We start from the raw sequence: 27297 nt of genomic DNA, 5'->3' as shown, positions 1-27297 counted from the left end.
TGTGGAAGGCGAGAGAAGGACGTGGCATTTAAAGAGGATTATAAAACTTTTTTTTTTTTATAAAAAAGAAATTCCCTATTTCTTGATGGCCTCCAGCTAATCGTGACAAACTGGTTAAACTGGTTTCGTACGTTTTTAGCCGATGCGAGGTAGAGGCGTTGTTACTGAAGGTGTCTTCACTCGGGGCGGATCGCTGAACTAACGGCGCCGACAGTTTGGGAAATGAGCCGCTGAACGTCGGAAGCCACCGTGGTCTGATGTTATTAATAATATTAAAGACGACAATCTCTGTTAAAAAAGAGAAATACAGTTATTGTATCGCTAGAAAAACATGAGCGGAGGAGATGTCGTGGAAGGTCAACGCCACGAGGTCATGTGAAGTTTGGTAACTTCAAGAGCTAAAAATATCCGTTGAGTCATCGCCAACTGAGAACATGGCTCACTCTCACACACACACACACACACACACACACACACTCACACACGATTAAAAAAGAAAAGTGAAATTAAATTGCATTGAAATTGTTTTACTGAATGAACACTGGATTTCAGACGCACCCGTTTCCTAAAGGCCACACGCTTTACAAAGGGGAGAGTCATCGAGTGAGTATCAGAAAGTGACGGTTGAAACACTTTAACAACCTCCTCCCCTGGCAACAAAAAGTATCTCACAGCAGCAGCTGTCTGTCAAGCTGAGAGCATGTCATGCAGTTAGCGTTCAACGTTCAACCTAAAGCATCTGCGCCTTATTAAATCAATCTACCGGCCTAACATTAAAAAGTTGTTTTAAAAAAACAAACACAAAACGGTAATGAAAAAGTAAGGTTTTTCCCCTTCCTCCCTCCCTCCTTCCTTTCCTCCCTCCCTCCCTCCCAAGACATGGCCATGAATGGAATAATAGTGCATCACCTGATCTCTGTCAAAATACGGCCTGAATCATTAAATCTGTATAACTTTCATGCGGTTGCTAAATATTGTAAATGAATAGTGTCATCAGATACCTAAATCAAATGGAGTCAATTGGACTTCCAATAAAAACAAAACATGATGCAATGACTGAAACAGTTGTTTTTTTTGTTTTACTCTGCGTTACCCTCGGCTCTCGTTTGAGCCCAAAAGAGTTGGCAGCCTGCCAGCTGTCTCCCAGGGAGCCTGAAGGGAAACCGGTATCTGAAACCATTGTTCAAAGACACACGTAGCCACTTCCAGTTTCAAGCCGTTGCAGTTGTGTGTGTGTGTGTGTGTGTGTGTGTGTGTGTGTGTGTGTGTGTGTCTGTGTCTGTCCTTCATGCAATACACTTCAAAATAGTTGACGCTCTCTGAGCGGGTTCCCCACCAGTCGAACCTGATAAAGAAACACTGGTTTCTCAATGAAAAGTAAGATACTACCAAAAGGTACAGGTTTGAGGTACTTTACGTGAGTATTTTCTGCTACTGTGTACTTCTGCTCAACTACGTTTCAGAGGAAGATTTTGTACTTTTTACTCAACATCAATTATCCGAGAGCTATAGCTACTGGTTACTTTGCAGATTCACGAGCGACAACATTAAAACCTGCTGTTGATCAATCATTTATGACAATGCAATATCTTATGCTAATATAAGTTAACGTTCAGCTGCATAATAAATACTTTTACTTTCCATACTGAAGTACATTTTCTATTAGCGTGTTTTTAATGCAGGATTTCTTCTTGGCGTGTTTTTACATCGTAGTATTGACACTGGTTTTGCGTACTAATGTGTGTAATATGTTGTACCCGTTACAACAACAGCAACACACATTCTGCAACTCACTGGAGATTTGATGGATTTCATTTTTAAAGAAGCTCTTGATTCAGGCTGCGGTCCATGAGATCAGGTGATGGTAGAAGTAACCCTGGAACTGGGAGAAATAAAAAAATAAAAACGTTCCCAGGAACCAACCCTAAGGATTAGACTGGGACTCTTTCTAGCTTGTGAACTTCTTGCTTCATTTGTCAAATTAAATGACAATAAAAAAAAAGAAATGTGCTTATTTTGGTTGGTGGTCTGCAAGTACCTCTTTCCCTTCATTTAGATTGATCTTCTTATGCTCGTTTCACTTCCTTGTCACAAATGTCTCTCAAGCTTGTTTCTGATTTCTATCCACAGCGGACATGGACGTCAAATTGTGGTGAATTGTGTCGTTTCTCTGAAAAGCTAAAGAGACGTGTGCCATCACTTTGATTGAGGTTTTAATTTCTTTCCACGGGTTGTCTCTCTTTCTCTGCTTCTTATTGTGGTCATAATAACTTCCTTCCTCTGTGATGAGCTTCGCTCCCTTCTTTCTATAAAAAAATAAAAAATAACTCAACCATCACTGGTTTCATGTTCTCAGAGAGAGAGAGAGAGAGAAGGGACTTGAAGAACCTTGCGTTCTCACGATGTCCGACAGACAGCAGCTCGTGGAGATTTACAAAACGGTCTCTAATATTAAGCGTGTGTATTAATGTTGAATAACCCAAATAAATGTCTTTGTTAGAGCCGGTTCTCGCAGAAAGGCTTTTGAAGATCACAACACTGTGTGCAGGTTGAGACAAATCCCCCCGTCCGACATAGACGTCGCTCCTTGCGTCTTCAGTGAGCCAGAGCGCGGCCTAACGCCGACGCTCTGGTGGCATCTTAACAAAAAAATGTTATTAGACCGATAAGTCCCTCTCAGCGCTCATTAAATTCTCTTTTGCCAGTCGCAACAATGCTTTCAGGTCGCTCACGAAACAGGTGGTGCTGTTGACTTTACAGGATGTAGATAAGGTGTTCTGAGTGGTTTCTTCACTCAGCCGAGATGCCGTGAGGGGAACGTTGGCGAGCCGCTCTCTGCCACGTTCAGAGGAGCTTCTTGGACTGCGGCTGAGCCGCGTCTTTGGAGGACGAGGACGAGGTTTTGACGTCAGCGGCGAGGAGGGTCATGATGTCTTGGAGAGCTTTGCTTATCTGAGCGCCAAACCTGTGGGAGTCCTAAAAATGCAGGAAATAACGCATTAAAACGAGGGAGGGGAAAGAGGGAGAGAAGACGGTTCAGTTGGGTTCAGTCATGTAAGATTCAAAGCCGTACAAAGACCAGACTGTTGAGGCCGTTACAACAGATATTTGAAATGTACTTTTTTTTGACGCCTCATATTGATCCATAAATCCATAACATTCCAACAACAACGACGTTGTTACGTCATAAAGGTCCAATAAAAAAAAAAGAAATCTGTGATATTGTTATCTGCTTTTTACTTAGACTAGAAAAGGCTTCAGGCTATGGTCCCATTGTGTTTTCCAGTCCATAAGTCCTATTTATAGTCATCTACAGGCATCTATTTACAAAGGAATGTTCAGGCGGAAATAAAAACCTTATACTTTAGTGCAGGGGTCTCAAACTCAATTTGGCTTGGGGCCACCGCGTCATGTCTGGTTTTCCTTGTGCCTCTAAATTTAGCTTTTAGATCTCTGTTGCACTGCAAGTCAATAAGATCCATTTGCAACAGACTCGGGACTGAGAAATGACTTCATACTACAGATCAAGCTTCATGGGGTGTGTGCACATGAAACATTAATATTACAACAGTTTTTGTTTTCAAACAAAATATTTACTATATATTTGAGTCAAAATATGTTCTATAAAAGAACAAACTATTTACAATGTTTACACAATGTGCATGTTTCAGTTTCGTTTTTTCAAGAACAGTTTTCAGAACAACATATGTACTATGTATGTGTATGTATGTGTGTACTGTGTACTCTTAACCAGCGCATGGTCGTGTGTCTAGCGCAGAGTAAAACTGAACAGCTGAGCGGAGCAGAGCTGCCGTCTCTCTGTGGACAGTGTTGATTTTTTAGAACACCAAAAGGTTTTTTTTTCTCAGGTGGTAGTGTGTTGTCTGTCCGAATAAAAACCAGTGTATCTTTGCAGCGTATGTGGGTGGGTGGGTCCTTAGGGATTTCCTGAGTGTTCATTGGGTAGTTTCACACAAAATGTCGACTGACACCTGAATCAACAAATCAGGTGAAAGGTGGAGCTCGACACAGACGCCTCAGGCTGTGAGCTTCTATGAGAGGCACGTATGATCACACAGAGAAGTGGGGCGGAACCTCCGGACTTTGGCGCATCCAGCAGCATCTGAATCTTTTTTCTACTCCATTTTTTCACGGAGCTATTAATAGAAACGTCCAGTAAACGTTATCTTACGGGCCGCGCGCGCAGACCTCAGAAAAACGCGTCGGCCGCACTAACACTAAACTTTGATGTCAAGTAGGGGGCCACAAAATATCGGCTAGCGGGCCGCAATTGGCCCGCGGGCCGCGAGTTTGAGACCCCTGCTTTAGTGTGTTCAAACGTATATAACTCAATGTCAGCAGCACTTAAAGTGATTCTGACTATTGAGGGAAAAAAGCTTCAGAGCGTTACCTTTCAAAAGAGACCAAGACCATGCATTTACTCCACATAGTTCAAGTACAGCTTCCAATTTACTTTGGGTATACTTGGATAGGCGTTTTTCGTCAAATTTTACAGGAACGCTAAGACGTTAAACAATGAAGTTTTTTTTCGTCGTTTTGTTTGACTGCATCATATCAAAGTTATTACAAAATGAAAAAGAGATACTCTGTGTTTATTGGAGGTGTTGCAAATCGTTGCGTCATCCTGTCTGGGACGTTTTTCAGAGTAAAGACAAACTATTTAAAAGAGACACTGCTTCTTCAAGAGCTCAAACCTAGTTTTCGTGCGGCAATTTCTTGGAACTTAGACGGCTATTTTTACACACGGATAAAAAAAACTATCTATCTGCAATTAACTCATTATTGCTCGGCTGGTTTATCGCCCTGGCCTTATTAAAATCCCTGGATTTTACAGGAAAAATGAGATTGTAAAAAGAGAAGTGAAAACAGACAGTGAAGCACTGCATAGTTTCTTCTGCTCGGTCATGTGCTCTGTGGTTTAGAATGAATGAATGAATGCTGACGCAACACTTCCACACAGCCGGCTCTGTCTGGCCGTTATGTTCCCAACCAATCCAGAGGACAAATATATGAAATTTGTGAGAGATTGCAAACAGCAGACCTTTTTATATACATAGCTTATTTTTATATACATAGTTTCTTTTCATATATATAGTTTATTTTTATATACATAGTTTCTTTTTATATATATAGTTTATTTGTATATACATAGTTTCTTTTTATATATATACATAGTTACTTTTTATATATATAGTTTCCTAATTTATGTTGTTTATATGTTGTTTATATGCTATATGTTGTTTATATGTTGTCTATTTTTTACTTTTTTAAATATTTTAACTTTTTATTTTTTAACTGTTTTTTCACTATTCACTTTATGTCAGACAGTAGAGAAACATCATTGCAGGTCTTCTGTATGTTTGCACAAATGGAAGAAGTGACAATAAATCTGACTTTGACTTTTTAGTTTTTAGATGTCTGGACGTCCCAGCTGAAACGGATATTGTCGACACTGATTTTAGGCATTTCCTTTTCCAAAAATTGTGCAGTTGATGTAATGAAAAGTAACGGAAGAGAAAACTTTAATATTAAAGAAAATGACAAGACTCCTCTGTGTTAAAGTTAAGAAAATACACAAAAAGGAAAAGCAACACCAGATCCAAACACTGATGATCGCATCAGAGGCTTTACTTACAGTCTGGCCGCCGGAGTGTTTGGCTGACACGTGGAAGTTGATCATGTCCTCACCCACGATGATGTACGAAACCCCATAACCATCATCAGCCACCTGACATGAGCACGGAGATGAAGAGAGATGAGCACTTAAACCTCACACACCAGCCACTGCACATAGCCACCATTGTGTGTGTGTGTGTGTGCGTTATGTATGCACTATACAGGAAAGTGTGCGTCACTCACAGGTCCGAACCCGCCGCCCAGCGATATGAAGTCGGGGTGGTTCTTCAGGTCGAACAGCTCCATCTGCTGAACCGGGGTCTGACTGGTGGAGAGACGCCAAGGCTCCGACAAAACCTGGAAAAGGGGAAACAAACAAAAACAGGGGTGGTTATATTCTACCACAGATCATATTCTGTGTTTGTCAATCGATGTGAAAAGACTAAAATAGAGATGCAACATTTAAGATTACCTCTTTGAGGAAGGGCGACTCTACTCCCAAGTATTTGGACACCACGTACAGACAGAAGAGGTGTCGGTCAATTCCGCCTCCAGTCATGGCCAGTCGGTAAAGGTTCTGGTGCCTTTCGGAGGCCAGGCGGAAGAGACGCCTGCATTGGTCCTCTGCCTGTCAAACCAAGTCACGTTTATGACTGACAAGTCGATAAAAGTTGCCACTTATCTTGTGATAACAACGTGTTTTTCCCAGCTGTGACGAGAAAGTTAGGGCAGCATTAAGAGCTAGCTTCTGAATTCCACCACGTTTTCCTGCTACACGGTTACAGAAGCAGCACAGAGCGGTTGTTTGGTTTGCAGAGTTCAGAGCAACCCAAACAAACTGCACCAAAGGGGTTTAACCCTCCAGGGACCCGGTTCAACCAGACTAAACCAGGCAGGTCTGGACGTGACCTTAAATGGAATCGCCTAAAAATATTCATGCACTTTGGATTTACCAGAAATACAAAACAGACTTGGACGAGATTAAGGAGTCCGAGCCAATGTCAGTGTGTATTTCTTACTCTTTACTAAAATATGGTGACGGACAATAGATACAGCAGGAGTTGTTTTCTTTTTTATTGTGCGCAGTGTTTCCCCTACCGCTATAATAGGGGGGCGGGGCGCCCTCCTGAAGAAAAGGTTCTCTTTCCTGTAGAACACCTTGTTCTGTTATTAAACAAACTAAACGGCCGTATTTTATTTATATTATCCACACGACAGCTTGTCATTTCGGTCTCTACATGGTCTCGTTAACACTCCTCTGATCTCTGCAGAGATCAGAGACAGACACAGAGGCACAGACAGGTGCGCTCGCACACAGCAGCGGACAGAGAGCGTCGGAAAATATGTCACGTGAAAAGCAGACCGCTATATCTGCATTTTAAACGCTCCCAGCATGAAGATGGCAACAGTAGCTCTCCTGTGAGGAGCGGCTCTCTGAACCCGGAGCAGCTCTCTGAACCCAGAGCGGCTCTCTGAACCCGGAGCGGCTCTCTGAACCCGGAGCGGCTCTCTGAACCCGGAGCGGCTCTCTGAACCCGGAGCGGCTCTCCTGCTCCGGGTGAAACGAGCCACGGTGCTCGTGTCTTCTACCAACAATGAGCTGCTGGATTCACATATTACAAAAGTACAAAGTACAGGGGCATAAAACAAAGTCATTAATAAATACATGGAGAAATGCCTTTACTTTCGGATAAATGTTTACGTTACGCCGTTAACAGGTTACGCTAGCGCGACTCGCCGAAGTCTCCGTGACGTCGTCCTTTCGGCTGCTGCGTCTCTCAAAACAGAAAACAGATCTCAGCTCAACGTTGAGCATGAAATCTACAACCCCGTTTATAAAAGATGTGTAGAGACTCACTGCTCCACTAATGCTGATGCAACTTGATGGCTGACACATACCTGCACTCATTCTGTTTTGTTTGGCAAAAAAAAAAAAATAGCTTATTGTTTTCCACAATGAGGTATTTAGTAGTAACTAAATATTAGTTTTTTGCACAGATATAACTTTATTTTCATTGTTCTAAGTGATTGCATTTAAAAAAAAAAAAAAGCACAGATGGAGTCACAAAATGATGTTATTTACAGAAAAAGGTTGAGAACCACTACTTTAAGTGTTTGTGTCGTCGCCCTGAAGCTGTAAACCTAGGGGAAACACTGGTGTGAGCTTTCAATTAAAATGTTACTTGAAAGAGAGCATAGTGTAGGACTTTATGTACCTCTCCACTCTCCAGAGCTTTGACGAAGGCACAGCTCTCGTTGGAGCAGGATCGCACGGTTTCCGTCCGGCCCTCCCTGAACAGACGAGTCATCGACGCCTCGTAAGTCAGACAGAAACCACCGCGGTCCTGGGGAAGAGGAGGAGGAGATGCAACGTGGTCAAAAACACATGGGAGGAATGCAAAGTTAAGACTGCATCATTTGAATACATACTGCATGACATAATGTCATTTAGGGTTTTTGTAATCGAGCTTTGGATACAAAAAAAAAGAGCTTTTTTTTAGCAGAACTCAATCTAGCACTGGACAGAGAACCAATATTCAACAACCACATACAAAACAAAACATACAATATATATTTATGCCGCTGTACCACCTCCACTACAAAGTGTGTGCGCCAGTCAAAGCCTCACCCTGAAGTATGCCAGCTGCAAGCCGATCTGTATGAAGGCGTCGGGGCTGACGCGCAGCTTCTTGATGCGTCCCTTTCCGAACTCTCTGAAGGGAAACACGTGACAGTCCACGTCATCCGCCAGCGCCTGGGCAACGGCCAGGGAGCTGCAGGCCTGAGCCTGAACCTGGCACGGAGAAAAGAGAGGCTTAGAGCGAGGAACAAAGGGGATCGTTTGAGTTTGAACTCACTTCGATTGCATATTATGTTTGGCACAAAACTCAAGTCAACACAGTGGAAAAGAGCGATGGTGGAAATCTACTCGAGCGCGTGGAGTGACTGAAGTCGAGCGCGAGACAACTTGCCTTCTCTGTCGTTTCTATTTTACAAATTAGGAAGTTTTCATCTTCCAAGTTCTTCAATAATTACAGAGAAGTAGGACTCAACAATAAGGATTTCCCGAGGCAAACAATACACCACTTTGGGCGAGTAAATCTAGACACTCACTCGCACGATCGGGAATTATAATATTTAGTCAAATGTTGTTTTTGAAGAGAAACTTAAATACAGTTTTCACAGCTATAAAACATTTAATCAAAGCAAGTGTTTAAATAAGAATGCAATCATTTAGTTTCTAATCATTTGACAATGATGTCCCATTGGCAAATGGGACGCTGTGATCAAAAGAAGACCTGCACCACCCTCTCCACCACCTGCTGCAGCGTCAGCGGAGCACTTTCTCCAAGAGGTTCCTCACGCTCCGCTGCAACAAGGACCGCTACAGGAAAACATTCCTGCCGACGGCAATACGGCTTTACAACAAGTCACCGCTTGCCGGATCCTCTGTGAATTAAACACTGTACATGTTTATAGTTATCTACACTTAACATATCATATTACATACATTATTTGCATTTTTGCACTCTCCTATTGTTTGTTGTTGTTATTTTTATTTACATTTACACCTCACACACTTAATATGCACATACATACTTGCACTTGTACTGTTTAAGTTTAATTTAATTCCAAAATTAATACTCTGGTATTCTTTCTTTCATCCAGCTATTTTATTGTTGTTGTTATTTTCTTTATTCTATTAGTATTATTATTGCATATATCTTTCATCCCTGTTGTTTTTATATCTTATATTATTTTATGTGTAAATGTCTGCTATGCGATACAAAATTTCCCCTTAGGGATTAATAAAGTATATATTCATTAATTCACTCATTCAAGAAAGCGACAAACGACAAATGGCCCAGTAAGTCAAAGCTTGCATTTGTAACGACTGAATCAGAGTGCTTGAGCAAATGTGAACTTAAGTTCCCTTTTTTTTTTAAACAGATTTTGATAAACTGAAGGCAATGCCAATGCAAACAGAGGAAATAAGCCTATTGTTCTCTAGTGCAACACCCTCTCAGACTGCCACCAGCCTGCTTTCAGTGTGTGTGTGTGTGCGTGTGTGTGTGTGTGCTTTTAACAGGGTTCATACACATTTTGACCAATGGATTTCCATGACTTTAAACCTCTGCCACAAAGTATCTGATGTCTGCTCTTATGGTCGCCAAGATTCCAATAACCGTCTACTTGAACTCTCCTAGTATTTAGTGTCCTGTCTAGTAAACATCAAACGCTACTTGCAGCATTATTTGACATCAATCAATGTGCAGGCGGCGCACCCTTAATTCAATACAGTTTATTTTGTAAAGCCCAAAATCACAATTACAAATTTGCCTCGGAGGGCTTTTCAATCTGTACTCATAGCATCCCTGTCCCGGGACCTCACATCGGATCACGACAAGCTCCCCCAAATAAAGATAGTAAAAACCCTTTCACAGGGAAAAAAAAGGGAAGAAACCTTCGGGAGAGCAACAGAGGACACACTGTCAAACATGTGTATTGACTTTGCTGACGCATGTCTCGATCACAAAAGCCGCCTCTGCCATTTCCCTTTCCCTTTCGATCATGAATCCAGCCGTGTGCCCTCGGTTGCAGGGAAAATCCCTGCCTTTCCCCTGAAGACTCTCTCAGCAAAAAGCCCGAAAATAAACAAGATGAAAAGATGTTTGCTTTGCAAACTAAAACAGGAAATATTTCTTTCTTTCTTGTAAACACAAACATGAGGATGTAGATCATTTCCCAGCGAAAAGTAGATGGATTATCCAGGTTAATACATTTCAGGTTTATCGTTAACCCATCTGTTAAATGAAGAATAATTAGACACAGCAGCACCGGTGTTGTGTCCTCCCTCCACTGGCTTGCTGCCCCTTTCAGGATGGATGTTAAAGATTCTGCTGCTTGGTTTGAAGGTTTTAAAAGCTGGAGGTCTGCCGCCGTATCTGGCAGACCTCCAGCGGCATCATACTCCAGTTAGGAGGTCGACCTTCTGGAAGCTCTTGGAGACTCAGACACAAGAAACGTTTAAGCTGCTGCTCATACCCACCTCTTTTCGTTGAAAGAAACGCAGCTGTTTGGTGAGAGGAAATACAGATATACTGAAAGCGGTTTACTGTATTTGTTAACCTGGCTTGCGAAAGGTGAAAAGGAATAAAACAAACAAACAGTCTCTGAGCCCTGGATGTCAGAGAGGAAGAAGATTTTCCAGTGCCGGCCCAAATGATCGGGTCAAAATGAAAGTAATTAACGTGCCGTGATTTACCAGATGCTGGAGGGAGGCTGCACCACAGCTCCAACAGTTCTGTGTAGGAGACTATCTGACATAGTATAGGAGACTATATGACCTATTATAGGAGACTATCTGATGTATTATAGGAGACTACATGACGTATAGGAGAGCTGACCTAAAAGCTTTGGATTCCAAAGCTAGAAAATATTTTAAACGGCTGCTGACTGCGGAGGTTCCCATAAAGAAATCAAAAGATCAACGCTTTTAGTTCCATTTACAACACAGGGTTGGTGCACTTCAGCCTCTTCGTGGCCGAAGTGAGTATTACAACAACAGTAAAAAAAAAAATCCAAAATTTTCCTAGATAAAAATAATAATAACTACAAGTTTTCTATGCTTGCAGCTTATTTTAGCAACGACGGTCTCGGCGAACGGCCATGCGATATTCGTTTCCAGGCGCATATCGCCCCGTTCGTTTATTTTTTTTAAACGCAGTTTTAAAATACGAAAATGTAGTCAGTGGGGATGTAGCCTGGATGTCTGCTTTGCTTTTGGTTTGGTTTTGAGGCGACCCACTAATGGACGCCTGCACCTCTCTTAGACCTGTTCCTGTGTGCCACGTCGCTGGAGCCAAACAAAAGATGTTGACATAAAAGGAAGGGGGCTTAATTCCTTCAATCGTTTCTTTTTTCCACCCAGATACCACGATACTTGATACTGTGCAGGCTCAGCGTTTCTAGGGTCAGTGGCTCAAAATGGCTTCGTTCCAAAGCAATGTCCAGAGCGAAACCCATGTTGCACTGCTTTGAATAAGCGTGTAGGTTTCTGCTTTGATTTGAAAGTTTGAACAGGACTGTAACGTCAACTGAAGTTATGGGGCAACTAGTTTGCAGCCTTGACAAAAAGCATATCCACAGGGCTGATACAGTTATGAATTTTGGTTGACAAGTAATTGCCATACAAATCTGCCGTGTTTGGCTCCGCAACCTGAATGCATGACCATACCAATGAAAATGATGCAATCATTAGCAAAGGGCCGTCAATTAATCTTCAAATAGTTTGCCAAACAAATGCTCGCATCTCGGCTCTGCTGCACACACACACGCACACACACGCACACGCACACACAGAGTTTAATAGCCGCTTCTAGTGTCGAGGGCCGAGGTAATGGAAAACAGGGGCGAAGACAGTTCATCTATGTAGAAGGAGGCTGGATTACATTTTCAAAAGTTAATATGAAACACAAAGCCAGTGCCAAGGTCCCTCTCCCATGACAGGCTGTGGATGAAGCAAGATGTCTGTTGATGTGTCAGTGCAGGTCAGGTCAAAGTCAGAGGAATAAGCAGGGACATAAATCTATTAGACTCTTAATAATAATTTACTTTGCATAGGAACAAAGAAAGTGTGTAAAGCCCCCATTTTGTACGGTAAATAAACGGTAAGTGGTATTACTGATGATGCCTGCATCATACGTCCTCAAGCGGATCGCAACAAACACGCAGCCTCAACAGGCAGGCACAAGTAAGAACCGTAAGCATTCAGGCGTGTGCTGAACTATGCACGACATGTGTGCAGTTTCCCTCACAGGAGTGGGTCGGTCTGTCTGGACACGAGCGCCGGGGCAGAAACGCCTCAGCAGACGCCTCTCCCAGGCTGTGTACGTACCTCTGAGGGGATGTCCCAGGCGAGCCTCTGGGGGGAAGCTAGCGAGCGATCCACGTCGCCTTTGCAGTGCCCGTCCTCAGTGTAGCCCAGCTGGAAGGCGTCAGTGGCCAGAGTGTACTGGAGAGGGGAAGAGACATTGCTTATGTTAAACACATGTAAATACATAACTGACACAAAATACAAGTGATATTACCCAACCCATTCAGTTAGTATGAGGACATATGAGGAACTTTCATTTAGTCTTGGTTTTTGGCCGGCTCAGTTGTGAAAACAGTCGTGTACCAGATTCCTTTTTTTTTTTAGAAAACTTCAAATTTCCCAGCAGCAGGGTCTGACAGTCATGTTCTGGTTCTGGTTCTCCCGTGCCAACCCTCTCCCCGAGCGGGCCCAGTAATACGGCCTGGGCCTCCAGGAATAACTTTTAGTAAAAGAACTGTTTTCTCGCAGATTATTTTGTGGGAGTCATATAGAGGCATCAGTATTAAATTCATGCCGTTTCATAAGCAGTTAAAAGTTCCTCACAGTAACTTTAAATATCACATTTGTATTTGTTTTCTCATTCATACTCTTTCTGTAAGACACACAAGTCATGCGTACATTTCCAGTACGTGCTGTGGTTCATTTCGTGGTGAACTGAATGAATGACTTAGTTCACAAGTAGTTGGTAACTCGGTATCGCAAGAAGAAGAAAAATAAAATTCCACTCCCGTCTAAGCAGAAGTGCTTTATTGCAACTTTGTGCATCACCAGCAGTGGACAAATGATGCATTTGTACACAACTGCTTCTTGGGGGAGTCATGACAGCTTCCCGTTCTCTGCATCAGTGTATGAGGTGATTCACATTTTGAATAATTGCACCCATGCACTTCAGATGTTTAGCTGGTTTCCATGCTGCGGCACGGCCACCGAATTTCATTCCTCTGCGTTTCGGGTTGTGGGAACGACAAACAGTACACCGATAAACCCGCCGTATTGACCGGTATCCAACAAACAAACCACTATCTGTCAGGGATCCTTTTTCTTTTTCCTTTTTTGGAGATTCTGGCTTCCCAAAAGAAATGTGGCTCACTCCAGCTGTTGTGTAGCATTAGAGTGGGAGTAATTTGAGAATAAGCAGCTGTGGTGACGATTGCAGCATCAGTTATTGTTTGTGCTCTATCCTCTTTCGGCATTTCTTTTCCAATTCTTTTTTTTAAACAGGGCCATTTCTCGGAAAAAGGCTCTCTCGCTCCGGCAGGGCCGACTGTTTTAATGAGTCAAGGAAATTACACAGAGTCTGATTGGATCAATCCTAATGAGCAGGAATACACATTTGTGAGACATACAAAATCTGGTGGTAATTTTCCACTGTGACTTTTACAACTTTTACTTCTTCTACTCAATAACACTACAGTAAACACTACAAAGACAAAACTTCTTTACACACACACACAGACACACACACACACACACACACACACACACCTCCCAAAGGTGAGCCACTGTCGGTGCATCCGCCCAGGAGTGCTCTGCATTCAGGCCGCTCTTCCCGTTCTTGTAGATCACAATGGAGAAGGACTTATCAAACCACCTGAGGGACGACAGCAGAGAGATGGAGATAGTACAGGATGAAGGAATGTTTCATGTTTGTTTTTTTTATGTTATAAGTCAAATTGAACATTGCTACAAACAGGGTGCAGAGTAGATTGATGAGGCCTTGCACAGGTAGGCGGCAATGCTTTTCAACATTGACTTTAATTTAACCCTCAGAAGCTGAAAGCAGTTTCGGGTTCTTCCGTCACATTTTACTCACTGTGGCCTCGTTGAATTTCTTTGACACAAATTTTAAAACAATATAATTCTATACATCCAACAATGCTCACAAATGTTACCAATATTGGGGGGAAAGTAGGCTCCAAAAAAAAGGGCTCTAAAGGGCTTTGTGTCATCATTACTTTTGGGATGAATCTGACAACGTGGTTATTTTTGCCACAATTTTTGCACCCTTATGTTTTCAAAGTGTTGTCTGCCGGCTCTCAAGAATCAGAAAAATCAACAGTTTACTAAATTTCCTTTCTCAAATGTGCCTCATTTCAAAAGTGATCCAACTCAGTATTTGTAGCTTGTTTCAGTGTTGGAGGCTGCCAGAGCCTCATCAGGGGTTATGTAGGGATTCAAAGTCAGCCAAGTATTATATCATAGACAACGCATCTGTGCTTCTGGTCTCATTTCTTTTCTGTGTGTCCTCAACTCACCTATCGTAACATTTCCCGTGCAGCAGGGACTTGGCGTAGCGGTCCAAGTTCCCCACCGGGTCGTCCCCCCTCATGCCTTGCTCTTCATCGTCCAACGTCACGAAGAAGGCCGCCCTCTCGATGGAATCCAGTGATCGCTTGTTGATGCCGGAGCTGAAGTGCTGGTCCCTGATGTGGAACCAAGGAACCCTGAGGAGGAAGAATAGGAAGATATGAAAATATAATTTTACCCCCCTTTAAAAAACAACAAAAACAATTAAAATTGTTCTCAGATGGAATTATTTCCGGCAGACTTCATGATTGGCTCGTTTCTATCTAAAGTGTTGGCAATGATGCATTACATCATTTCCCAGAAAAAAGTCAATTCCATATATATTAGCAACCCCACTGAAATGGGCGACTCAGACTCCGTCACAGATCAGATGACTAGAGATCATCCCATCACTCATGAGGACACGCTGAACTTTAAAGCAGCAGGATCTGGGCCCACACGATGTGATCCATCACCAAGTGAAGGCAGAGAGAAATAACAAACACTGGCGATTGGGTTTCCCGCGTGTTTTTATCCAGACAAACAGTGAAACGGTTTCTTATCTCTCCTGCCCATCAACATGCGCCCACTCTGGCTTTTGTAAAAAATGACTCAAATTACACAGCCTCACTTCCTCGACCTTGTCATCAGTCTCCTTGTTACAGAACCGCTTCACTTCACTGTGTACAGCAACTAGCAGAGGCTTGAATATTGCTCATCCGTCACAGAAGGGTCGACAGAGCAAAATATGTCTTCCACTGTTTCCAGTGCAACTGTAGCCGCTGTGTACTAACTACGGTTAAGTGCTGCTGTGAACTGTGATCTGAAGCACAGAGGTGGTGGGGATCGGAAACAGCCGTAATGTTGATCACGAACGTGGAACACAGAAAGTAAAACGGTGGGGAATAAAAACCCACGTAAGGCAGCACTCGCTATAGACCTCTGGTGAAGAGATACAATAAACTAAAAATGTTTTCACACGTGGTTTTACAAGTGCCGGCTGAGCGAGGTCAGCTACATGCCGGCATGTCACAGAGAAGGAACCCAAATAGACTTGCGAGTGCTTTCCTGTGTTTATCCAAACATCTTGGCCCTCTACTGCAACAGTACATTACCGGAGAACTATGTTGGTTTATGGCCTTCTGTTTGCAAGACTATTTAACTGATGATTAGGAGAGGTGTGTGTGTTCTGGTGGCCAGAGTGTGTGTTACAAACACAAGTGTGATCAGACACACTTGTGTTTGTAATTCTATAAACTTTTGACAAGATCCTGTTTGCTTTCGGCTCATTCTGTTAGACTGCAGAGCCTCAGAGAGCAGAAGAAGAAGAGCGATGGCCGCGGAGGACAAAAATATCTGTTGAAGATGAGAAAAGGCCAGAACATTGTGGATTATTTTTTTATACACAGTTTTGTTATTTGTGCAGAGATTTAAAAAAAAAAAAAAAAAAAAAAGCTCCCAGATGTAACCATAGTGGATAAAAATGTCCCCTTTCTAAAACTGCGATTAAATTTGATCGGTATTATTAAAATAATGTTCTACTTTCTGCATTAGATCGTTTAATCAAATCAGTTTAGAACGACCAAATATTTATTTTCTGAATTTTAATCATTTGAATGCCAAAATCTGTACTAAATACTAGGAGGGAATTATTTTAGGATAAATCAGCGATTAACAAAAACATTGATTTCGAAGCCTCGTGATCCATAATACAGCAGCATTAGCGTGGGCCATATACGAGTCACGGGCCGAATAATGGAGCGCCCAGTTACACTGCAAGAAAGTGTTGCATTTCTAGACAAGAAAATCGCATGAGCCAAAGTGTGAAACTGATGTTTAGACTCATAGAGTCAGCGACTATTCATCAATATACCGGTAGGTCAAATAGTTAAGATAAGATAAGATAATCCTTTGTTAGCCCCGCAGTGGGGAAATTACAGGATTAAAGCAGCATTGCTCACAAGTGAGTAAAGATTTAAAAAAATCAAGTAATATAAATAAACAGTAATAGAGAACAATACAAAACAGTAAAGAAGAATATTAAACATACAGACTGAATAAAAAATGTATAAAAAAGTACTTAAACGTATTGCACGTGTTGGATATTGCACCAGGTGAATGATTAAAGTGTCCGAGTGTTCGTGGTCTACTGGGAGGACTTGCGGTACCTCTCCCTCATTCTAAATGCTAGCACCATCAAGCATTCAAACTAAGAAGGGCCATGTACATACAGTGAGATTTATCAAAAACACTCAGGGCAAATTCTGGTTTATTGTTTTAAATGGGCAACGGGACGAAGGTGATAGGTTGGTCATTCATGCCCAGATGAATAATCGCAGGTATTTGAGCCATCAGGTAAACCTGAGAAGACGGCTCAATCTGGGGAAATGGTCGAATCTACAATTTTGAAAGCTGGGCTGTAGATTGACAGTCTGGTATATAATATATTACATTATTTTATGCTTTAATGGTGGTGGGACCAGAAACTGCGGTTTCAATGGTGACATTTGTGTCCTTAAGAGTGTCTGCATAATGAAAAAATACATATAAATAAAAACATTATTTATACCAAATCCGTTAACACAGCCAAAAAGATATATATGAAAAGAAAAAGCGAGAAAAAAAAACTTTGCCGATGCACAAAAATGAAAAAGCAGGAAAAATATTATCAAAATAAAAAAAATACACCAGTGATTTCACAAATAACACGGCAGTAAACAACCCAGGAGTGCGCCATGCATTCAGCCGCGACAACCGAGTTATTAACGTATTAACCGTTAAGTTAAGTTCTACAGGCAAGAGACGCAGCCACTGTACGCCACGCCATTTCTTTTATGTTCCTACCTTTCTCCAGCAGTGAGCGCTCCCAGTTTCTCCTCTCCGGGCTGCGGGGGTGAAGGGTCGTCCAGGATCTTCTGGATCTGGTGCTCGATCTCCCTGGGCGACAGCAGCCGGCCCGCTGTGTACACCCACAGCCGGAAGAAACGGCCCTTGTGGTAAACAGCCACGAACTCGCTGTCCTGCCAGTGCACGAGCACATCTGTGGAGGAACGGTGGCGTTATTCCTCCAACTCATGGTCTCATCATATCATCTGTCTCACAATAATACATTTTACTGCAGCTTTCCAGTGAGAGATGAGATTTCAGCAGGATTACATCTAATTGACGTGAAGATGTGGGACTCATCTGTAGCAATAAAGTGTGTGCAGCTGTCAGCGTGTGTGTGTGTGTGTGCAGCTGTCAGCGTGTGTGTGTGTGTGCAGCTGTCAGCGTGTGTGTGTGTGTGTGTGTGTATTTTACCAGTCTCGACTCCCGGTGTGCGTGTTGTGTTGAACATCCTCTCACACTGAGCGGCACACAGAGGGATCACAGTTCCTGGGACACGACTCTGCCACAAAGAGAAACACACATCTATTGTTATCGTTCGGTTTGACGGCAGGCCACACGTTCAGAATACTCATTTTGTTTTTTTGGAGATTGTTATTATAAGTGTCTGACAACAATATGGACCGGGCCCCACATAGAAGGAAAACGATCTTGACGGTTGGTTTTTGTGTCTTACGAAGTCTCGCTCAAGGAGAAGTCTCGTTTCGAAAATCTCGCGGGAGGTTCAGGCCCCATCCACATTGTCAAAATCATCTAAATATTCAGCCATGCATTTAACTCCGACAACAATGGCACTCCTCTCTCCAACTCTCCCTTTTCTTTTTTCTCGTCGAGATTTCAGAACGAGACTTCTCCTTGAGGCGAGACTTGGTGACACATAGGAAAAAGTCAGGATCCAGAGAAAGGTAAAGAATAAATGTAGTTGTATTTGTCTGTAGGACCCTTTCCATAATGTTGTCAGCCACCAACAATAACAATCTGAGCCTGTCAGCAGCAAAAACAAGCTCTGAAAAATCTGTCCCGATTAGTCACTTAAGAGACATAAATACCTAAGTTAGAATAAACTGAGTGAATGCATCATTCTACCCTGCCTTTCTTCTTGCCCTGCTCTACTGGCTGAATTCATATTTATAGTATAATACATTGTATTATGCTCAACAGTGGGAAGTTGTGCAGCGACCAAGATCAGATATTTTCTCTTCGCTCTGTGAAAGTGTGTGTGTGTGTGTGTGTGTGTGTGTGTGTGTGTGTGTACAAAGGATGTGGTGCAATAAGTGCTCACTTTAAGTGGTTGGACGTAACTTTATGTCTTGAGGCAATAGATTAAAGTTCAGAAGAAGGATGATTTTAGACACATTGTGTGGGAACGGCAGCTGCATAAGAATCCGTCCCCACACACACACACACACACACGCACACACGCACACGCACAAGCACACACACACACTCCAACGCAGCCGTACCGGCTTGAGTTCCTCCCGGTTGACCTTGCGGCGGTAGAGCAGCAGGGCAGTGATGGTGTTGCCCGCTCTGGCCGCCTGCACCGGGGTCGGGGTCACGTACAGGAAGTCCTGGAGACGCACACAGGACGTTAGAATTAAAACTAAAACAACCAAAAAGAGTCAAGATTTACGCTTTTGATGACATGGAGAACTGGAGGAATGGTGTTTTTCTCAAAGCTGTAATATATATATATTATAACAAAAGGCAGCTGGTTACCATGCCGTAGTAGTTGCTGTTGACCATTATGGGCCCTCGGCCCCTCAAGTAGATGTATTCCTCCCACCAGTCGCTCACCTGGAACCACAGGACGTTAAAGGTTGTTCATGAAAACAGAAAAAAAACAAGACAAATCACTTCCTGTACACTTTGCACAGAGTGTAAAACACATCAGTCCCCAGCAGAGCAGACAAGAAGGCAACAGGTTATCTTTGTCTTGAAAGGCTTTGAAATCTCCTCCCTGGTGTAGAAAACAGTGGAAGAGAATGGAGACATTTCCTGCAGTATATTGATGTGTATGTATTATTATTCTTCCATGGGTTATATTCTCCATCTCGCGTTTTGCATTCTATGTATATTTAAATTCCTCTGTTTTATGTTCCCTCCATGTCAATATTCCTCCATTGCAAAGCACTTTGTGGGTTTTCATTATCATCGTATCTTATTACAGATGTAGGCGGCGCATTAGGGAGTGTGGGCTTCTAATAGAGCTCTGCACAGAACGCTTTGATCTCGTACTGCATTTCATAGCGTTTCAGTTGAAAAAAAAGGAGCGAAACAATTAGATGCAGGAAGGAGCTCAAAGTGCGCACTAAAGCCTGAGGAGGAGCGTCGAGCCTGAAAGATGTTGCAATCAAGAGAAGCTAGCAGTACAAAGCCGTGTGTATTTAAATGCCTGCTTTTGTGCACATATTCAAATAATTAAACAGCTTTTCTTAATTTAAAGGCTTTTGAAGTGGGGTAATGTGAGGTACTTATCCAGAGTAAAAAAAAAAAGGTCTGGTGACTTTAGAGAGAGCATCGATAACGGCTTCAGTGAAGCAGTGAACACTATAAATATAGCGTTCAACTGGCCCGTTTGGGAAGCACACCGGCCAAAGGTTGCTTTTTGTTTTACAGCGCCAGGATACCTCAAGAGAGACAGTTTATTATCTGATGTCACTGAACAAGCTAAAGGGGCCGTAGGACTTCGTAGAGTATAAGACTCTCAGAATTCTCTTCAAATAAGCAAGTAGTGGGGCAACGGATCATAAAGCACTAAAGAAAAAAAGGGAGCAAATATAACTCTCAGATACCCGACACTATGCAGATCATTGATGATCCGTACTGGCAGATAGGCCTTTGTGGATTGATTACAGCAGCTGGTTTACGAGGCTCCAGACTTTTTTTGTGCCTTTTTTCAACCTCTGTCTCCGCCCAGAACCATCAGAAATTCTAAATGTTATCCTTTTACTTTGTTGTAATCATTTATAGGGTTTTTCTTATAAAAAAAATGCATCCAATTCAAATGATTAGGAAATGAAAGATTGTATTTTCATTGATTAAAACAAATCTTGCCATTAGTAGTTTTAATTATGTTTTATAAGCTGCTTATAGTTTATTGTAAACAGGTCATAGTCCATCTCTAATCTATTTCATGTTGCTGTGAAAACCACTGGATTTATTCAAGTTTCTCACCAAAACTACATTTGAGTAACGTTATAATTGACTTATAACTTGACCTAATACTCATTTTCACCGAACAGAGCCTGAACGCATCATTGTGTAACTGAAGGGAACCTTTGTTTGTTGTCCTATAGCCACGACATTATCAGGGATACAGAAAGCAAACATGCCGATGTCCTGATCTCAGTGTCGTCAGTGAGACTTTACTTCACACTGGAGGTTCAGGTTCAAACTGTGAAATGAATCCACGGTTCACATGCGAGCAAAACCTTGAGGGGAGATCCTCAAACATGATTAATGAAAATGTTATTAAAAAAAAAGTTAAAAAGACGAAAACTGACGCAGGATTGCTCTGGAATCGATCGACTAATTGATCATTCGACTCGTCGTTTCCGCTCTTGAGCGAGTGCACTCACGTAGTTGGTGGCCCACAGAGCTTTGAGCTTCAGGTAGCGTTGCAGGCGGTTTCCCAGGTTGGACTCAAACTGGCCGGCCAGTTCAGTCATGCGTTTAAACTCTGGATCGGTCAACAGAGGACGCGCCGACTTCAGATACTAAGAGAGACAGAGAGAGAATGTATCAGTCCAAAATTGGTTCTGTGTTTATGAGATTATCATCAATTCCTGATCTGAAATGTCATTTTCTTCAACTAGACTATTACATATATATATATATATAGTTTCCAGTTTCCTGTGTACAAGGGAGTGTCTCCAGGCGTGTTCACGTGTCCACTCACCCGGGTCACTGTGTCTTTGATGGGAGGAACCGGCAGCTGAGGCAGCGAGGTCTGATAGCTGTACAGCAGAGGCTTCCTGCTGGAAAGCAACCTCAGCAGCGTCTGGGAGAGACGGGAGAGTTGTGAGGATTCTGGAGACGTTTCAACATCTAACAGACGTAACACGTATCCAACTGAAACGGGAGGACCGTCCGTCTATCTATCTGTCAATTGTAGTTATCTGCGCTCCGTCATTAAAAAAAGAGCACATTTGCAGAAAAAGACCATTTGCTCCAAGCAAACACAAACATACATAATGTACATCAGTACCACCTATGTTAGCTTCGGATTGTTTCACCCATAAGTTAATTATTCTTCAGGTGAAGAACCTACTGGAAGTCAGCTTTATACCGGTGAGTTCAAAAGGTCTTGCTACTGTTCTTTGTTTCTTCTTTTAAGTGTTTTAGATCAATTACGTTGAATGTAGGCTTTAAATGCTGTAAGTTTAGTCCAAAGGACATTTGAATTAATAAAGGATTATCTCATTTTAACACTTTATTGCTTTGAAACAGGTCTGAAGTATTTAGGTTGGATGCAATTACTTCCAATGGCATCTGAGAGTAGTCTTTGTAATTTATTTAGTTGTATTGTATAGCTATTGTTTTAAAGCCTCATGCCGTTACACAACAACCACACTGGGTCTGTGTGATAACCAAGAAGAGGCGTGGCTTACCACCCACACTTTGGTGGTGTTGGAAACCCGGCCGTGCTGCTCGAACATCCACTGGTGGTACGAGAGCAGCAGCTTGAGGCAGAACCTGAGCGCCAGGATGAGGGAGAGCCACAGCAGGGTGCTGAAGACCAGCGCCGACAGCATGGTCTGACCCTGGGTGCTGAGCGACACGTGGAGGCTGGAACAGGAGGAGAAAACAATTAGTTTTAAATATTATGTGGAGCTGAAAGAAAGAGCAAAATGAACACTAAACACACAGAAACATGACTGAAGGCCACAAAATATTCTAAAACTAGAAGTTGGCAGTTTTTATATTTGAAGAACAAAAAGACCAAGAATAGAAACAGAGGTATGTCACACGTTTCAGTAGTTTACGATACAGTATAACTATTTATGTGCCTCCTGTAAAACAGATTTTAAATGTGATTTGTCCAAACATGTGCACTGTCGCTGCCAGCAGGGGGCGAAGTATTAACACTGCAGGCAGTGATGAGATCCAGACCAATTATAGATGTGTGGACAGCAGTCACTACATGCTAATTCATTCAAGTTATTAAGTCATTCACGAGCAAAAAAATAAATAATGAAATATACATGAGTTCTATTTCCATGAGCACATCACTGATGTCACATCTTGCTCATGTGAGGAAACACAAGGAAAGACTTTGAAAGTGCAACAGCACCACCTGCTGGTCAACACGGAAGATCATTTGATTATTTTTTCCCCCAGTCACATAAAGCAGGAAAAATACAACACAACATGAGTGTAATAATATCTGGTATGAGGGGAAAAAACTTAATTCTGCTAAAATGCATTTCGAATGTAATAAATCTACAGGGGTTTCTCATGGAAGTTATGGATCCATCAATATCATCGGTGGCAATAGGTCCGATCTACACAATTAAATTCTATGTTTATAAGCTGTATACATTATATAGTACAACTGAATTGTATTTCCCATTAATTTTCATAGATAGATAGATAGATAGATAGATAGATAGATAGATAGATAGATAGATAGATAGATAGATAGATAGATAGATAGATAGATAGATAGATAGATAGATAGATAGATAGATAGATAGATAGATAGATAGATAGATAGATAGATAGATAGATAGATAGATAGATAGATAGATAGATAGATAGATAGATAGATAGATAGATAGATAGATAGATAGATAGATAGATAGATAGATAGATAGATAGATAGATAGATAGATAGATAGATAGATAGATAGATAGATAGATAGATAGATAGATAGATAGATAGATAGATAGATAGATAGATAGATAGATAGATAGATAGATAGATAGATAGATAGATAGATAGATAGATAGATAGATAGATAGATAGATAGATAGATAGATAGATAGATAGATAGATAGATAGATAGATAGATAGATAGATAGATAGATAGATAGATAGATAGATAGATAGATAGATAGATAGATAGATAGATAGATAGATAGATAGATAGATAGATAGATAGATAGATAGATAGATAGATAGATAGATAGATAGATAGATAGATAGATAGATAGATAGATAGATAGATAGATAGATAGATAGATAGATAGATAGATAGATAGATAGATGCTTTATTCATCCCCAAGGGGGGATTTGTTTGTGGCAGCAGCAACAAAAAATGTGGCATGTTTGTGTTACATTTTGTTGTACAAAGCCAGGAAGGGAAAGTTTAAGTCGAACCAACGTGAAAGAATGATCCCAGTCATTTACACACAGTGAGGCGAACAGCTTATTAACTCAATACTGGCATCGCATCGGTGCGACGAGCAGCGCACAGGGACATCGGGACTGAAAAAGTTGCATCGGTGAACCCCGGATTTAAGCTTCTTGCCAACGGACAGAAAAACCAGCCCTGAATCACAGCACTCATACACCAGGTATAAAATAAAACTCTCAAACAGCTTCTTTGACAGTGATAACGTGTGTATTCATAAACAAAACAGCAACATTGATTTAGATATATCGTCACGTTCCTGCTCATCTGACTGGAGCCATATAATATAACATAGCCCGTTGTTTATGCTCATTTCAGAATGAATACATCAGGGTACAGGAGGGTGTGTGTGTGTGTGTGTGTGTGTGGTAGTGACAGAGTAAATGGTGTTGTAGTGTCTGAAGCACACAATTAGCGAGTAGGCTAGTAGGGGAGAGTTCAAGTGCAGGTGCCACACCCTCACCCAACAGAGTGTGTCATGTGTGTCTGAGTCTTGTTTGTTTGGAGCCGATCCCTCCGGCTGCTAGAATCTGACAGAGTGGAACTTTGGGAGTGGAGCGTCGCTTTCAGCTGGCAGCACTTTTAAAGCGGAGCTCAGCCAATATTGGATTTCTGAGGCATTTACTTACACTACAGTCACGATGTGCTGATATCTATGGAAAATGAGCGTGTGATGGATAGAGGGAATGCTCAGGCGTTGCTCATTTTTCTGCATCCATCATGCAGAATGTGAACCTCAAAGAAGCCAACGGCGTCGTTGTTGTAAAAAACCTTTTTGAGAATGTAACCTCTGCAAAATTAATGTATATAATGGGCTAGTATGAGAACCTTAAAGTCGTCATTTATATCTATAGACAGACAACTACATTATCCTTTTAAATCAACCTTTAAAAGTGGAGATGAGAAGTCACTACGTGGCTAATCCAACATGCTGCTGTGGATATTTGAAAGTCCATAAACCCGCATGCAATATGAGAGCATTACATTCAATTCATTGCCAACTCTACAAGCAAAAGAGAAAGGATCAGCCATCTCCTTTATCTAAAAAAGAAAGTATATTTTGGGTCACTTGAATGGGGAAGTGTGAGGTACTTATTCAGAGTAAACGTACAGTAGATGTCACACCCCCAGCTATATTTAGAATATTCTCATCAGAGAGGATCTGAAGCCGGCATCTATTCTCTATTCAAAGACACCAGACTCCTGTTAGTGTGTGTATTGTGTTAATGTGTGACTTTGGTGTTTTACGGGTTAGTTTGAATTTATCAAAGTCACACATTTACACAAACAAACTAACTGATTGAGGCAGCGGTAGACCAGCGACTCTGGTATTCTGTGAAAGGAGTCTGGTTGCCTTTGGAGAAAGCATAGATAACAGCTTCAGCCAGGGCTGTCTGATGAATAGAAATATTCTAAAAATAGCAAACACTGAAAGCGATATTGATTTCATGAGGTGGCTAAAAAAAACACGATTAACAATCTCATACGGCTTCAAAAGACAAACTGTCCCTTTAAGAAGGGAAAGGCAGAGGTCCCTGCGTACCTCAGTGGCAGGTGTTGCTGGATCATCTTGATGAGCCCCATGCTGGGATCCGAGCGCATGTACATGGTGGCCAGGATCGCTATGACGACGAAGAGCCAAGAGGACGGGCTGGCTGGGTACACGCCCTTGATCACCCGGTTCTGTTACCGCAGAAGAAGAAACAAAAAGCCACGCTTTAACCCTGGGGCAGAACAGCTGAGAACAGAGGTTCCTTTTTAGAAATAACTCGAGGATTATTCGGCTCAGAGCAAACATTTCCTTGACGAATGCTCTCTTTACATATTGAATTCATCAAACCCAAGATGTCTGAACAGACATTTCTTTAAATACAGTGCGTGTCCATTCCCCAAAAGGTAACAGAGCCACATTAGCATCTTTGTAAACAGAAACTTGCCTTGAGAAAATACATGTTTGTGTGTTTACACAATGTCTGGCGCTGGCAGGATTAGCGAAGACGGAAGACTTGGCTTTTAACACAACGACACACAACCGCACACACACACTCGTTCACAGCCACGTCTCCGTCACCCCAGGAGGGCAGACCGGCATGTCGGTGCACGTCAGGAAGGGCACTTTCCTCCTAACCGGCACTAGTGGGAATGTACGGCCTGTAATGAGGCCTTCTGCTTTTGGACGCATATTGCGTCATACGCGAGGTGTCCTGTGGTGTACACAATGCAACATCCTCTGTGACAATCGTGTGATTTTTGAGTACGTTAATAAAACTAAATTGAGGCTCTTGCATGATTTCAAAAAGGTAAGGGTCTTACAGTACTCTCCAAATCTTTAAATAAATACTAAATTATATTTCCGATAGCTTAAATCTTTTGTTTACTTATGCCTCCAAGCTAGAAATACCTGAAAGTAAAACAATGGGTTTTTGTGTCCGGTCTCCCATGACGACAACAAATAAAAAAAGATGAGCATCGAAGACGACTTGTCCCATCATGTCTGGTCACCATGACTACGTATATAACACACACCTCTCGGCTCAGCTCAAACATCAAATCAACGTTAATAAAATAAAATAGTACAAATTGGATGTGAGGTTTGACAAAATGAGGATGAATGTATAAAATACAAGGACAAGTGTGCGCACACACACACACACACACACACACACTCCATCATCATCATCATCCTCCTCCTCACCCTCATACGGCTGACTCGTTTCTTCCAGGATCGCACTCCGGACAGGTAGATCTGGTTCAGGGCCTGATAGGACAGCTGCAGGTCAATCCCCTCCGGCGTGATGGTGAACTGGAACGCCACCGCCTGGTGGGCCTCCGCCATCGCTGTGGAAACACGAGTGGACAAAACCGCAAACGTCAACATCACTGACTGACTGACCACGTCACCCGCAGAACTGTTTCTTACCGGTCACTCCCCTTCACATCCCTTCACATTTAAACACACGTCACTTTAACAGTACACTTTACATTACTGTTATCTGTTTGTCTTTATCTTATACTTAATTTAACATCTAATGCACAATGTCTAATGTTATGCACCTTCCGCCAAGAAAAAATCCTCGTTTGTGTAAACATTCCTGGTAAAGAAACGGTTTCTGATTCTGATTTTGTACCGGTGATGAAACGGTCTCAATGTAATGCCAACGCCTCTACATGACCCTCATAAGTAGCCGACCGCTGCTGCAGTAAAGATGTGCTCGAGTTCCACTTCTGCCCCCCAAAAAGCGACACAAAATG

At 42.1% G+C, this 27297-nt stretch overlaps 1 protein-coding gene across 1 annotated transcript; it reads right to left on the bottom strand.

Moving 5' to 3' along the window:
* Positions 1 to 890: 890 nt before the first annotated feature.
* cpt1a2b (carnitine palmitoyltransferase 1A2b) lies at positions 891 to 26881 on the bottom strand (the record flags this gene model as incomplete). The annotated part of the gene is made up of 18 exons (XM_079232756.1): positions 891 to 2976; positions 5657 to 5749; positions 5881 to 5994; positions 6110 to 6265; positions 7854 to 7982; positions 8267 to 8431; positions 12536 to 12652; positions 14000 to 14105; positions 14770 to 14958; positions 17645 to 17840; positions 18101 to 18188; positions 19150 to 19257; positions 19406 to 19483; positions 21268 to 21405; positions 21588 to 21689; positions 22300 to 22477; positions 25589 to 25728; positions 26741 to 26881. The coding sequence occupies 18 exons, from the start codon at positions 26879 to 26881 to the stop codon at positions 2845 to 2847; spliced, it is 2370 nt and encodes a 789-aa protein (XP_079088882.1). The 3' UTR covers positions 891 to 2844.
* Positions 26882 to 27297: the final 416 nt, after the last annotated feature.

This window comes from Taurulus bubalis (assembly GCF_910589615.1).
Source record: "Taurulus bubalis genome assembly, chromosome: 17".
Classification (NCBI taxonomy): Eukaryota; Metazoa; Chordata; class Actinopteri; order Perciformes; family Cottidae; genus Taurulus; species Taurulus bubalis.
Note: the sequence above shows the minus strand (reverse complement) of the source record. Positions and strands in the feature narration are given on the sequence as shown.